Source organism: Salvia splendens, chromosome 12, assembly GCF_004379255.2.
Source record: "Salvia splendens isolate huo1 chromosome 12, SspV2, whole genome shotgun sequence".
NCBI lineage: Eukaryota > Viridiplantae > Streptophyta > Magnoliopsida > Lamiales > Lamiaceae > Salvia > Salvia splendens.
The window spans coordinates 28,472,519-28,488,260 of record NC_056043.1 but is presented as its reverse complement, the minus strand read 5'-3'; the positions used below and the strand labels follow the sequence as shown (position 1 = coordinate 28,488,260).

At 37.8% G+C, this 15,742-nt stretch overlaps 2 protein-coding genes across 3 annotated transcripts; one reads left to right on the top strand and one right to left on the bottom strand.

The window, feature by feature from the left end:
- Positions 1 to 2,593: 2,593 nt before the first annotated feature.
- Positions 2,594 to 3,526, bottom strand: LOC121757260 (deoxyuridine 5'-triphosphate nucleotidohydrolase-like). The gene is made up of 3 exons (XM_042152787.1): positions 3,213 to 3,526; positions 3,038 to 3,129; positions 2,594 to 2,952 (listed from the first exon to the last, which is right to left on the bottom strand). Exons 1-3 carry the CDS (start codon positions 3,515 to 3,517, stop codon positions 2,708 to 2,710), a joined length of 642 nt encoding a protein of 213 aa, XP_042008721.1. The 5' UTR covers positions 3,518 to 3,526; the 3' UTR covers positions 2,594 to 2,707.
- A 151-nt stretch (positions 3,527 to 3,677) lies between these two features.
- Positions 3,678 to 9,421, top strand: LOC121757259 (COP9 signalosome complex subunit 4-like). Of its 2 annotated transcripts, XM_042152786.1 has the most exons (15): positions 3,678 to 3,818; positions 4,171 to 4,359; positions 4,471 to 4,622; positions 5,427 to 5,530; positions 5,629 to 5,689; positions 5,881 to 5,973; positions 6,039 to 6,139; positions 6,895 to 7,003; positions 7,398 to 7,442; positions 7,590 to 7,658; positions 7,754 to 7,845; positions 7,955 to 7,997; positions 8,419 to 8,478; positions 8,651 to 8,710; positions 9,209 to 9,421. In XM_042152786.1, exons 2-15 carry the CDS (start codon positions 4,230 to 4,232, stop codon positions 9,281 to 9,283), a joined length of 1,194 nt encoding a protein of 397 aa, XP_042008720.1. In that variant the 5' UTR covers positions 3,678 to 3,818; positions 4,171 to 4,229; the 3' UTR covers positions 9,284 to 9,421. The 2 variants fall into 2 exon arrangements, 1 of the variants encoding a protein (XP_042008720.1); XR_006041207.1 differs by lacking the exons at positions 8,651 to 8,710; positions 9,209 to 9,421 and having other exon boundaries at positions 7,917 to 7,997; positions 8,419 to 8,477.
- Positions 9,422 to 15,742: the final 6,321 nt, after the last annotated feature.

Below are 15,742 nucleotides of genomic sequence, written 5' to 3'. Positions count from 1 at the left end.
TACAACCATAAATCTATAGAAGTACCACATGAGAAATTAACTCATGGTGATAGGGACGTATTTCCACCAAGTAGATGTAATCAAGATGTTGGTCAAATAATTGATAACTCACATGAGATTGTATCAAATGAACAAAGTCTTAAGATACAAGGCAAATCGAGGAGACCATGGGAAGATGCAAAGGAGTTTAAAAATCCTACAATAGGAGCAGGAAGACCTTGTCGGTAATACACTAGTTCTAATTGTGTACCTCCCAAAGTAAACTATAGAAGCATATATATTCATTGATATTTTTAACTTGGTGTAATGTTCATCCCTTCGTATTGGCCTAAGTGAATTCTGTTTCCAATCATCTTAGCTAGACAGATGAGTTTTCATTATGCATTCTATGATTAAAATAATTCTGTTTCCAATCATCTTAGCTAGACAGATGAGTTTTCATTATGCATTCTATGATTAAAATCAATGCTACTCTAACTTGACAGTGTCGTACCAGCAGTTAATATGATAGGTGGTAAAGATGCATAGATCAATAATCTAATTTATAACAAAAGTTAGTGTTATTGTAAGCCGTCTTAGCTCAGCTGGTAGAGCACATGACTTTTAACCATGTGATCGTGTTCATAGATCAATAATCTAATTCATGTTTTTTTACTTTTTTTTGTATGTGTTTAAATAGTACTCAAGTATATGCTTAAATTCTTGAAACATTTTTTATACATATTTAATCAAGTGTTATTATATAAATGAGATATGTCATATTCTTATTAACACATTTTCTGAAACAGAAATATGATTATTACAATTTATCGCATGTCTTATCACATGCTTCACTTAAAGTGAGAAGTACAATTTTTTTTTGAAGTGTACATAATGATATAAATTTTTATTTCAGCTGAATTATTTAGACTTTGTATTTGTGAAAATTATATGCCCTGTGCATACGGTACCAGAAACTTTGCATCATAAATTCAAGTTATACGATGGCAAGCACAAAATGCATACACCACATGTTCGACAAAATGACTGAACCAAAGTCAGAAAACCCAAAAACCACATTTCGGCTGTACCATCCATCCTTCAACACAACACATCATCTAACTTAACAAATACGCGAAACATTAATGTCACACCTCAACCCCTTGGACGTATACTCCTTTAATAAATAAATCCCTTATCATAAAAGCAATTAATACACGTGCCTAATTCATAGAACACCTATATAATATAAGTTCAAACCAACACTTATCCGATACATATTTCAAAATATCCTGTAAAGTATTGGAACCCTCTCACCACTCTATATACTATACATTTATCTACATGCAAAATGATGAGGAGGAGAAGGTTGTCAATATGCGTCAGCCGCCGAACCTGATAACACGAGGAGTTCCTATGACCCACGTCAGTCAAAACTTTACTACAATCTTATTCCTGAAAAATTTAGTGGTTTATATGAGCCACAACTCAGTATATATAAATCTCCACTTTTAATCTCACATGATACAAACATCAAGCATATTCTTTTATCAATACATATAATCAGAAACAATATATATAACATAATTTAAAAACAAACAATTTCATATTCATATGCATATGCCACTCTATTCAGTTTATTATTCTGTAACAGTCAAGCCTGGTATCTGCCCGGGATTCCTCTATGACCCGAAGGTCTCTCTGTAATTGTACTCATAGGTCCCTCTGTATTTGACCCGAAGGTCCCTCTGTAATTTGACCCGAAGGTCCGAATATGTTTGACCCGAAGGTCCCAATATATCCATTGTGATTTCAGATCCAGGGCAAAACCGTCACAGATCCTCTTTAATCCAATGATTCACATAATCGGTATCATAAACATATATCCAATGATTCACATAATCGATATCATAAACATATCCTTAACACCAATAACATATCCATATCATATTCCATCAAATTATCCAATATATCTAAACAAACACGTCCATTTCAGCAATCAAATATTCATATCATATTCGACCATCAAAATCAAACAATTCATTATCATATCAATTTCACACCATATAATCCAATAATTCACTCCAATTCAACATGTAACAATCAACCACATAACACATGTAAAACTAAAATTGTGATTTATACACACCTTTACGATAAGATATCTAGCTAGCTGGGCACTTGTTCATGCTTTCCGTCCAAAACCCTCGATTATAAAAGTGAGAGCGTATATAAAAAAATAAATTCCTGAAACTCATCTTGCATTCGCTTATCTTATTAAAACTGTACTCAGTAAATTTTGGTTTCCTTCTCTAAAACTTCCTTGCATTCTTTTTTTTCCTCCTTTCTCTCTAAGATATATATACACATACAGAAACTTAAGTCGGCTAGATCGACTAATTTTTAATAACACCTAAGCACAACTTTCATGCATCATTTCCCTTAATTACACGTGTACTCCATTGCACATGTATAAAACCCCAATTTTATTCTTTTAAAGCATTAGCTATAAGTATATAGTATACTATTTAAAAAACTTTAGTAACTAAAAGATTTCATAGACTTATGCAAAAAGCTATACAAATATGTACATATTGTACGAGAGGCAAGTATATATACTTAGCTATATATTAGATTTATGTGACGAATATGTATTAAAAAAAATATAAAATACATTATTATGCAAAATTATGCAATTTATACGGTTAGGGATGTTACAATTATTCCCCTAAACGCCGGTAGATCCAAACCCACCGGAGCCGCGAGCCGTGGCATCAATATCGCCAACCTTAGCCACTTCCGGCGTCACAATTTGGTGGATGATCAACTGCGCTATTCTATCTCCAACCTTCACTTCGAAATCAACATCGGAATGGTTGAAAAGGATCACCCCAACCGGCCCCCGGTAGTCTGCATCCACCACTCCCGCCCCCACATCGATCGAGTGCTTCCACGCCAGACCAGACCGCGGCGCTGCAGTTAATAGAAACCTCCTCACAGTTGTGCATTTATTCATCGAAGAAAAGCAAAATTATTTACAATTAAGCAGTAAAATTACCGATTCGAGCATACGTTCCTTCGGGAACAGCAACGCTGAGATCCGTTGGCACCAGAGCTTTTCCTCTCGCTGGTACCTTCGTCTCCACGGCGCTATTGAATTCAAATAAATATAAAATTCTCGAAACAGGGGAGGAAAAAAGAGGAAGTTGGTTGGCGGAGAAAGAAAGTCATACCTAGAGAGATCGTAGCCGGCGGAAAGAGGAGAACCCCTGGACGGTAAAACAGCTTTCTCTGAGAGCCTTTTAACTCGCAGAAACAGAGCGATTGCAGCGGGCTTAGCTTCGAAAACACCGTTCTGAATCTTGGCCAATGGCTCTTGGATTTCGGAGGTATGGTTTGGATTCTCCGCCGCCCGAGCCATTTTGAGCGAATTTGAAGAGATTTTGCGGTTTTGACATGTGAGGATGAAAATAGTAGTGAAAGCGGCGTGGGGCTTAAAAAGATGAACTAGTGGTCGGAGTTTGTGGATTCCCGCCATTTCTCAACCCTACTTTTGTGGGCAAATGGAAAGATATTCATTGCGGTTTTTTTTAAGAATTTATAACATAACGTCAAATAACTTATAAGTATAATTAAATAAGGGTGTCAGGTAGGTAACTATTTTTTGATAGATAAGATAATATTTCAGGGATGGGATCCTCTTTTTTTTGGGCAAAATAAAAACTAAAATTACGGTTCTCATACTTGTGCTGTATTTCTGTACATAATTTTTTGGTTGCTGAAAATCAACCGGCGGAGGTAGCAATTATATGGTCGGCGCCGGTGAATTTTAATTTCAGGTGAGTTTTGCCAACTGAGTTTAGGGTTAACTCGCCGAAATTTCCAATTACGTTTGATGAATAATTTGTGGTGTCCCCCCATCTCAATTGTGTGGGGGATTAGGTGTTGGCGTAATGCATGTTAATACTGCTGAGATTAATATTTTTGGGACATAATTAGTTGATGTTGATGTTGATGTTGATGTGGCGACACATAACGAATCTCAGCTAATAGGTTGGGAATTTCTGGTATTTGCGGTTTGGGTTAGCAATGTTATCGATGACTTGTCGCATTCAGATTATTTGCTGTCAATTGCTTTTTTTTGCTGACCTACGCCGGAAGATCCTTAACTTCGCTTAACATGTCTTTCAGGTCCTTAGTTTAGAAGTTTAGAACCCTAGGAAAACACCTAATAGGAACGAACTGCAGCAATGGAGAGCGCCTTTGCTAGCGCGTCGGCAATCACTGACCAACGCCAGAAGATCGAACATTACAAGCACATTCTTGCCACCGTCCTCTCTTCAAACGATGTGGTTCAAGCCAAACAGTTTGTCGACCACAGTTGCGATTCCAAGCTCATCCTCTATGTTGTTCTTTTCTTTGTTTTCAACTATTAATTAATGGTTGCGTTTTATTTAAATTTGGTTGGGTGGTTATTTGTATGTGTTTCAGTGTTATCCGACGATGTGCCACTTGTTGTTTCGAGACAGCTTCTGCAGGCATTTGCCCAGGAATTGGGAAGGTTGGAACCGGAGTTTCAGAAGGAAATTTCCCATTATACCCTCAATCAGATCCAACCCCGAGTTGTTTCGTTTGAGGAACAGGTTATTTTCGAAGATTTTTTTATTTTTCTTGTCTTTTGACCTTAGAGTGACTCCTTTGTTTATATTGTAAACTGCTGGGGTTGGATTATAAGTTCTTTGTGTATTGTGTTGGTCTTGAATTTGTGTGTTGATTGGTTGATATACTTGGTTAGTATAGACTTTATCCTTGAAAGATCTCACTTTAGAAAATACCTTCTCATTGATCCACATCTTTTTTGAGTCTCCTCTAGATGATTGATAAAAATTTTACAAGGTAATAGAGTATGCTATATTGCTATTATGGCTTAGAAATGAAGTATGTACTCTCAAACAAAAAGAAATTCAATACTTTTAGTGTTACTGGTTTGTAACCATATATAAAGCAATTACTCACAGTATAACCTGCGACCGGTTGATGGTAGTTTGTAATTTATACTCCCTCCGTCCACGAAAAATAGGGCTATTCCATTTTTATCCCTCGTTTTGGAAAAATGATAATAAATAGTTAAAGTGGAGAGAAAGAAAAGTAAGAGAGAGAATAATATAGACAAGAGACTTCTCTATATTATTCTCCCTCTTACTTTTTTCTCTCCACTTTAACTATTTATTATCATTTTTCCAAAACGAGGGATAAAAATGGAATAGCCCTATTTTTCGTGGACGGAGGGAATTTTAATAAATCTGTAATCATAAATTATTTGGTAGCTGATCATTTCCTCTGAGTTTCATTGCTTTTGATGAATATATTATTTTTCATCCTGTACTCTCACTGCCTAACTCTATTTTGATTTATTAACTGCCCATTAACTTTTGCAACCATTTCAGGTTTTGATAATCAGAGAAAAACTGGCTGAATTGTATGAATCTGAACAACAATGGTCGAAAGCTGCGCAGATGCTTAGCGGCATTGACCTAGATTCTGGGATGAGGTTCGCTAGCAGCTTTTGCTCTTGAATTACTACTAAAGCATATTTAGTATAATGCTTATGAAAATTCTCTTACTTGTACTCATATTCTAAATTGGCAGAGTGATTGATGATACATTCAGACTTTCAAAATGTGTCCAAATTGCCCGCCTTTACCTAGATGTAGGTCTCCTATATTCCCTGCCTTCATTCTTTGTACATTCTTCACTATCATAAAATTTTCAACCGGATATTGATTGTAACTTGAATGGGATAATTAATGAAGATTTGTCTTTGAGATTCCACTTATTGGAATTTTTTGTCTATCAATCATCATGGGCCCAACTTGTTAACTCTTGTTTCTTTTATTATAGGATGATGACGCTGTTAATGCAGAAGCTTTTATAAACAAAGCTTCTTTTTTGGTTAGCAACAGCCAGCAGGAAGTGCTGAATTTACAATACAAGGTTACTATTTGGTTATGCATCTGTTATGCATAATTTTGGGTCATAATGTTCATTTTATTTCTCAGGTTTGTTATGCTAGAATTCTAGATCTAAAAAGGAAGTTTTTGGAAGCTGCACTGCGGTATTATGATATTTCCCAAATTGAAAAACGGAAAATTGGAGATGAGTAAGTTTGAGTAATTTCAGTGCACTATTATTCCACATGGTACATGATATGGTTTAACTTTCATTGTTTTGCTACTAACATACTACCACACAAGCCAACTTTAGCACTTCATTTAGCTCCTGCTCTCACTACCTATAGTGTATAACCTTTCTGTTTTGTTATATTTAGCATAATCTTCAACTTTTAATGACAGATGAAAGCATGATTATTTATTTTTCTCCCCTATGGTCATCAATGGGAAGAATTTGTTGCCTATGTCGCTGCCCTTCATGTGGTTGTAGTTTATCAAATGTATTCAGGGCATGTTTGTCATTCTTTGGCCCATCTCGCTTTGCCTCGACATTTCCCTTTCAGTCTTTAAGTTTCAGTTCATATGTTCTGAATTTGCTAAATGAAAAGAGCATTCCTTGGGGCTATATATAGTGGACAGGCAGTGAAAATATATTATTTTATGTCCTATGATCCCTTTAACAGTTATTATTGTCAAAGGGAATCACCTAATGTATAGTATTTTTAAGATGTTCGAGATCACTATGTTTTGGCTAAGCTTAGCTAATGTAAATGCGGTCACAACTCATATATATTCGATTTTCTTTTCTTTTAATATGCTTTTGTTTTAAAGATTTTTTGGGTGTGACGGTGACGTGTGAGTTTGTGTTTGAGTGTGAATCTTCGCATATTTTTATCTTAGATATATTTTCCATTTCCAAGTAAGAATCTTACGAGACTGATGTAGGCTTATGAATATATTGTAGAGAGATCGATGAAGAAGCACTGGAGCAAGCTCTCGCTGCTGCTGTGACCTGCACAATTTTGGCAGCTGCTGGGCCTCGGCGTTCTCGAGTTCTTGCAACCCTTTACAAGGTATAGGAAATGTATAGTGGAATGCTTGTCTGAATTCTGTTGATTGACTATAAAAATTCTATTATAGCAGCTTGGGTCTTTAGATTCTTGTCCAAATGTCCCTTCTGCTAAATTACTTACTCATTGAATTACTGCATTGTTTCATAATTGTATTGCATTGCTCACTCTGTACTTGTTTATTTGTTGAAAAGGGAGTGCATTGACTTCTTATTATATATGTGCAGCCTGCCATTTGCAAACACACATGATTATTCATATTTAGCATTTGGTTGCTGCTCTAGTCAGTATGACATCATTATACATTCTCCACTGCAAATGGCATACCTATTAGTCAGAGTAGTGTGAAGGATCATGCATAATGTTTAAACTTAATTGTTTGTTTCAATTTAACCAGGATGAACGGTGCTCTAAGCTAAAGATTTTCCCAATCTTGCAGAAGGTAATCTGTTTATTCTTGATTGTGCCAACTTCCTCTTAGCCAAAATTGCTTCTAAACTTAAAGGCTTAAAGGCACAGTTAGTGTATAACAAGTAGGGACACATTCAAATATAAACAATCGATTAAGTCCTAATATCAAAATTCCTAGGTATACCTTGAGAGAATTTTGAGGAAACCTGAAATTGATGCATTTTCTGAAGAACTGAAGCCTCATCAGGTTGGTGCATTAAAGAGTTCACATACATACCATTTTCAAGTTCATTTAGTATTATATTGTTGACAATCTTTTCATGTGATTCTGAATGTTGACAGAAAGCAACTTTGCCTGACAATTTTACTGTTCTTGATCGAGCCATGATTGAGCATAATCTTCTTAGTGCTAGCAAACTTTATACAAATATTAGGTGGGTTTGCATGTCTTTGGATCCTTTTTGTTGATTGAAATTTGAACATGCTGATTTCATAATTTCTTCAGGTTTGTATGATGTGGTTAACTTTGAGTCTGTTGTACAGTTTTGAAGAGTTGGGCACATTGCTGGGTATTGCTCCTCAAAAGGTTCTCTTCTATCTCCAACCAAAAATGATACCATCACTCTGTTGAATTAGAGATCTAAAGGAATAGACAAATTTGTTTCATAACTCAATTTTCTTGAGTTGGAGACTTTTTTATCTCATCTTATTCATACTTAGGCAAAAGAAAGCTTATTCTAAGATGTGATATTTTGGGTGCTGCTAGATCCTCAGATTTTTCTGCATTAAGTTCTAATTTTAATATGCTCATTAGGCTGTGACTTGCTAATTCTACCACTTTGATATCAGCTGGTTTTGAGAGACTGAAGTCATAAATAATTTATACTCCTACTTATTTTAAATGCCATAACCTTTTCTAAATCACTTTTAATCCCTATGTTTCTCCAAATCTTGCTAAAGGGTTGGAGAATTTTCAGTATTTAATAATGCTTCAATCATTTTGGCAGGCGGAGAAAATAGCCTCTAGAATGATCTGTGAAGATAGGATGAGGGGATCTATTGATCAGGTAAAACTAGACTTCCAATTAATTTTCAATCTACTGTTTCTTTGGTGTTTATCTTTATTCTGTTTTAAAGTTTGATTTTTGATAGTCAATATTCATCCCCCCTTTCTCTCTGGTTCTTGGTTCTAAGATATAATTAGCAATATTTTATTCATTCAATAACAAACTGTGCCAGGTCGAAGCTGTTATTCATTTTGAGGATGAAGCCGAGGAGTTGCAGCAATGGGATCAACAGGTAATGCATGCATCTATTCTAGCTTTCAAACTAGGAATACAGTCTTTTTTACTTCCTACTATGATCTTGTGATGTTAGCATATTGCAAATATAAATTTTGAAACACATCATCTTTGAAATCTCAAGCCACACATTGGTTGAGCTTTAGAGGCTTGACCACTGTGAATTAACAGTTGAAGTTTGAGCCACGTGTCTCGAGCGTGAGGCAATGTATCTCAACCCTCAAGCAACAACCATGACTCGAGCTTTGGTGGCTTGAGCTACGATGCCTTAATTACTGAGACACATGATCAAGTCTCAGAGGCTCGAGAAATGGTTACGACTTGGCTATGCTTGATTAGCTAGTTAGTATTGCTAAACTGTCATGATTTAATTTCGTATTCTAAAAGATTATCCCTGAATTCTTTATTCTTTGAGTTTAGATTTGTATTTTCCCTTAATTCATATTCAGTTTAAGTTTTACCTAGATCATAGGCTAACATGTAACTTGTTTGGCAGATATTTGGCTTGTGTCAGGCTCTCAATGAAATTCTTGATAGCATGGCGAAGAAGGGTTTTCCCATTCCTGTCTAATACTCACATTCTTTTTTGTTAAATTTTACTGTGGTGATAAAATCCACCTTTTATATGGCACTTTTTGATGTAGTACTCTATCTAGATTTTCAACTTAGTGATTCTATCAGAAAATTTGAGTTACTATTAGTTGTTTCACTGAGCCAGAGATCCCACAATCTTAATTTGTATCTGCTGTCTAGCTGCATTTCATCAACTGAATATCATCTTTGCACGAAAGAGAGATCCCAACATCAAAACCACTTTATTTATCTTCACTAGCTCACACTACTTCACACACACTAAACACACACATATAAATAGACTATAGTACAATCAATGTCGATATATATACTTTTATTAATGAGGGAGTAGTAATTTGTAGTTCTGAGATTAGGTTTTAGGGTCCAGTGAAAACTTCCTTCCATATGTCTGAGAAAGCCTTCAAGATGGCTTTATGGTGCATCCTTGAATTTAAAGAGAGAAAGCTCATCAAGAGCTGCTCCAAATCGGTCGGTTCAAAAATGCGTCTCTCCACAATCATCTCCAGCATCGATCTTTTGAAGCTGACCTCTTGAGGACTACAAAATTCTCATTCACCTGCATATGCTTTAGCTTTTCAGTCTGCTCAGCTATGTTGCTGTCTTTCCAATCTTTCGAACCATAACGTTTGAACCTGCGCATTCGCCTCCCAGATTTCTCATTTGTGTTGAGAGGTTCCTCTGATTGTTTAAAGCCTTGAGAGCTGTTATCGTTTCCAGCCAAAGAAACTTCTGGTTTCTTCATCATGATTCTCTCTTTTTTCCTAGTTGGAGCTCTCTCATTCAGTTTATGCTCATCTTCTCTTTTGACTGTGGTATATGTTTGTGTTGGAATTTGTTGGTGCATTATGAATAGTTTTGGTTCATTTTGAGGATGATTGGAGTTGGTGGAGAGGTGGTTTGATGAAGATGGAAGGTCTGGGAAAGTGGGTAGTGAAATATCATAGGTTTTAGAGATGTGGGAGTGAGGCTGAGGTGTTTTAACTAGTGTGGATGGATCAATGGCACGACAGATTTGTATGGAGTTGAGAAAAGAGAGACCAAGTTTTGGACCTTTGCCCATCTTCTTCAAGGAGTAGGAAAGTGAATTAGAGCAAGTGGTATTGATTCACCAAGACAAACTCTATATATAGAAATCAAGAGAGAGAGGAAGAGAGGCCGGCTGATCTAAGTAACAGAATCTATACTTAAATAATGGCTGCTTTTTTGGCGACTCAATCTAAGTGATAGCATGAGGTTAGGACATGAAAAGATTGCTTAATGTGGGAGTATATGATAGTACTAGTATTTTTTAGTTTCTATTCTTCATTTTAACATTTTCTTCTTTCTTTCTTAGACCAATCTTTTCCAATCATTTTCCTTCACTAACTAATTTCAGCCCATCCTAATCTCCAATATATATATAACAATCGGTCTTCATCTGTCTTTAGTATTGTCCAAAATGAATTTGAAAAAATTAATTATAGAGAAAGAAAGAAATGTGTGATGGGTTAAGCCCCTTCACTGCCTATGAGTCCAAGATATATGAGCAACTCAAAATGGAAAACATGTTAATATGTAAAAAAAAGTTTATGCAGACGACATGTACAAAAGATAAGATTTGAATAAAAATGATAGATGGTGGTATCTAAATAGGCTGCGGTGGGAACTCGTCAACTTGTATCAGTATCATGGATTATGAAAGGCAATAAATACCAATTGTATACAACAATCCAACCTTAAATAAGATAATAGTCTCCTCCAATATAAATATAATGAGCTCATCAGGTTTTATTTTGTTTCTTTGAATAAGGTGCCCATCACGATGGGAAGAATGATAACCGAATAATGAGGTTTATTCCCAATGAGTTGTTTTAAATAAGGGAAAAAGAAGAAAGTCCCAAAGTTCAATAAAATGACAATGAGCGAAATGGAATGAGGTTAGGAAAGCAATGACAAATATTGAAAGATGCAACAAAAAATACGAAAATAAAGGAATGCAACAAGTCAGAGAGAGAGAGAGATGCCACAACATTTAGGCTAAAATTATGGAATCATAAAGTATAGTGATTCGAAAATAAAAACATCAGTTCCAAAAAAATTGCAGTACTGTCAATTAAAGAAATGGAATGAAAGTAAAAAAATCATACCATTCCCAAGGTTGCACAATTTTGCAACGCTAAGTGTGAAGAACGAACCTATGGTTGTGATGATCGAAAAGGAAATTAATGAAATGACAAGATGCAAGGAAGAACACAAGCGAATTACGTGGTTCGGCGTAAGCCTACATCCACGGGCAGAATCTGGTGTGTTTCTTTATTGATCACTCGAGAGATTACAAACACAAGAGCACTCAAAACTCTCAAGAATTTACAAGATGGAAAACCCTCAACTCGCCCGAAAACTTCTTGCTTCGAGAGCTAAAAACGCACAGCTGAAAGATAACACTTCCTCTCTTGAATTCTCTCTCTATCACTTTTGATTTCTGTTGTTGTTAGTTCTGGAATGAATCGCAACTTCCTTAAGTAGTACCGATCAAGAAAAACCGCCGAACAGTTTCCTTTGCCGAACAGCTTCTTTTTCCGAACAGCTTCCTTTGCCGAACAGCTTCCTTTGCCGAACAGCTTCCTTTTGTCCGAACACCTTTTGGCGAACACCTTTTGGCGAACACCTTTTGCCGAACACCTTTTGGCGAACACCTTTTGGCGAACACCTTTTGCCGAACACCTTCTGGCGAACACCTTTTGCCGAACACCTTCTGGCGAACACCTTCTGGCGAACACCTTTTGGCGAACAGCTTCCTTTTGCCGAAAACGGTTATAACCGTTTCCAACGGCTAGTTTCTGTTTCGGTTCCCAACGGCTATTTCCTGACTTGATTCTTCCACCAGCTCAATCCGATCTTGATGAGCTCAAACACTAACAAATCCTCCACCTTTGAGCAATCTAAGATCCATCACCACCAGTTCCACCTTCCTTCCCATACTTACAAATTTCGGACCACCCCAACCAAATCCAAGCAATGTCGGAACTTGGATCTCGGTAGGGCTTTAGTAAGTGCATCAGCCGCATTGTGCTCGGTGCTGACCTTCTCAATCTTCACCGCACCCTTCTCAACCTCATCTCGAATGAAATGCAGCCTCACGTCTATATGTTTGCTGCGTTCATGATATGTCTGATGTTTCGAAAGACAAATCGCGCTATTGCTGTCGCACTTGATCACAACATTCTCTTGCTTCACCCCAAAATCACCAACTATACCCCTAAGCCAGAAGCTTTCCTTTACTGCCTCAGCAAGAGCTATATACTCTGCCTCCGTCGTCGATAGAGCCACCACGGATTGGAGATTAGACTTCCAGCTCACCGCGGAGCCGAACAAGGTAAATATGTACCCAGATTGTGAGCGCCTATTATCAAGGTTAGCTGCATAATCTGAATCGCAAAACCCAATAATGCTATCCTTATCTCCTTCATTCTCTGATTTGAACATTATTCCCAGATCACTACTTCCTTTAAGATACTTGAGAATCCCTTTCAAAGCCAACCAGTGCTCTCTTCCCGGACAGGACATGTATCTGCTCACCACGCTTACCGCATGAGAAATATCAGGCCTTGTGCATATCATCATATACATCACACTCCCAACTATGTTGGAATAAGGTATCTGGCTCATCTCTCTTTCTTCTTGCTGATTTCTGGGACATTGTGATTTGGACAGCTTAGTCTGTTGTGATAGTGGAACTGAGGTTGTTCTACTCTTGTCAATCTGATATTTGTGCAGTACTTTCTGAATGTAGCCTTCTTGGGACAACCACAACACCCTCTTATCTGCACTTCTGAATATATCCATTCCCAAAATCTTGCTAGCACTCCCCAGATCCTTGATTTCAAATCCCTTTTTCAATAAGGCTTTCACCCTATCTAGCTCCTGTCTATCTGGTCCAGCAAGCAAGATGTCGTCTACATATAATAGCAAATACACAGCAGGTCCCTCAGACTTTGATTTGAAGTAGACACAACTATCATATCTGGAATTTATAAATCCCATACTCTGCATATGTTCATCAAACTTGATATGCCATTGTCTACTTGCTTGCTTCAAACCGTATAGACTTTTCTTTAGTAGACAAACCTTATCTTCACTCCCATGTATCACAAATCCCTCTGGCTGATTCATGTATATAGTTTCCCTCAAGCTCTCCATGAAGAAAGGCTGTCTTCACATCAAGTTGGTCCAAAAACCAACTTCTTTGAGTAACTATAGCTAGCAAAATTCTGATTGAGGCATGCTTTACCACTGGAGAAAATACTTCATTATAGTCTATTCCCTCCTCTTGTGTGAACCCCCGAGCTACAAGCCTAGCCTTGAACCTAATCTTGTTCCCAACCTCCAATTTTTTCTTGTATATCCACTTACAACTCACTGGTTTTTGTGTGGAAGGTCTCTTCACAAGCACCCATGTCTTGTTTTTGATCAGGGACTGTATTTCATCTATCATAGCCTCCATCCACTGCTTGCTCTCCTTAGAACTCATAGCTTCCTTGAAGCTTGAAGGCTCTGCATACTCTATGTTTTCTGCAACACATAGTGCATATAGCAAGTATTCTTCTTCACTGTATCTTGTAGATGGTTTAGGGATTCTTCTGACCCTATCTCTGGCTAGAACATAGTCACCCAAATCCTGCTGCTCAGGGTTCAACACATCAGCACCTGCTTCTTCTTGTTCACTATGATTTCCCATCTGCTGTTCAGGCTCAGCAGTTCTATCTGCTCCAGAAACCTCCACCTGAACTGATTCCTCAGCCTCCTCAGGTTCTGGAACACCCATCTCCACCATCCTCTCAGGCTCTGGTTCTTTCTCAGAATGAGATGGCCTTTGGCTCTCTTGAGCCTTTTCCAGAAATGGCATCCTACTTTCTTCAAATTGCACATCTCTAGAGATAATAACTTTCTGATTTCCTGGCTCTATGCACCACAGCCTGTAGCCCTTCACTCCCCTTTGGTATCCAATCATCACACATCTCAAGGCCCTTGGCTCCAACTTACTTTGCCTGATGTGTGCATAAGCCATACAACCAAAAATCTTCATATTCGAATAATCCATGGCCTTTCCATACCATCTCTGATCAGGAGTGTCAAAAGCTATAGCTGAAGAAGGACTTCTATTGATGAGAACTGCTGCCATACTCACAGCCTCACCCCAGAATCTCTTAGCCATTCCAGAGCCAAAGAGCATACATCTAACTCGCTCTAGGATGGTTCTATTCATGCGCTCAGCGACTCCATTCTGTTGGGGATTAGATGGAGATGTCCTATGCCTCTTCATACCTTTCTGCTTGCAGAAAGAATCAAACTCCCCACTCAGAAACTCCAGCCCATTATCAGTTCTTAAACACTTCAAAGAACACCCTTTCTCCACCTCCACTTCCCTACACCACTCCTTGAATTTCATGAATGTCTCTGACTTTTCCTTCAAGATAAACACCCATAATTTTCTAGAAAAATCATCAATAATGGATAGAAAGTATCTACCTCCACCCAATGAAGCTGGTGTAGCTGGGCCCCACAAGTCACTGTGGGCATAGTCTAGTGGTGACCTTGAGCTGTGAATTCCTCTCCCATAGGGCAGTTTCTTACTCTTTCCGAGCACACATTGCTCACACAAACCCAACTGCTCATTGGGATTTTCCAGCTTAATCAGCTCCTTCTTGGCCAATTCTTTGATTCCATTTTCTCCCAAGTGTCCGAGTCTGAGATGCCACATCCTTAAGTCTAATACCAGATTCACAGATCCAGTAACCACACTTGCCTTTAGATAGTATAGGCTTCTCTTTCTCTCAGCCATCATAACAACATCACCATTCTTGACGATGTTCATAATCCCATCAGACAATATGCAATTATATCCTGCTGCATCCAACACTCCAATAGAGATCAAATTCCTCTTAATCTCTGGAATAAACCTCACACCAGTGAGTAACCTGATGGAGCCATCATGAAGTCTAAGCCTGATGGACCCAACTCCTCTGATTCTGCATATCTGGTCATTTCCTAACAAAACTGATCCAGCTGCATTCTTGATTTCCTCAAAATGACTTCTAGTTGGACACATGTGGAAGCTACATCCAGAATCCATGATCCATGGAAGTTCTTCCATGTCCTCAGTCACACACAGAGCCTCCGGGACCACCAACTCTTCTGCAATATCAGCATTGTTCTTGCCATTCTCTTCCTCGGCCTGCTTCTTCTTCCAAGCCCAACAATTCTTCTTTATGTGGCCTGGTTTCTTGCAGTGATGGCATGATCTGGTCTCTTTCCAGTCAGCTGTCTTGTTTTTCCATGGCTTCTTCTGTGACTTTCTTTTCACATTCTTCTTGTGATCAGTAACACTCAGACTCTCAGACACCATTTCAGTGGACTTTGGATTAGATTTCTGGATTTCCTTGAGCTTTAGAGCAGA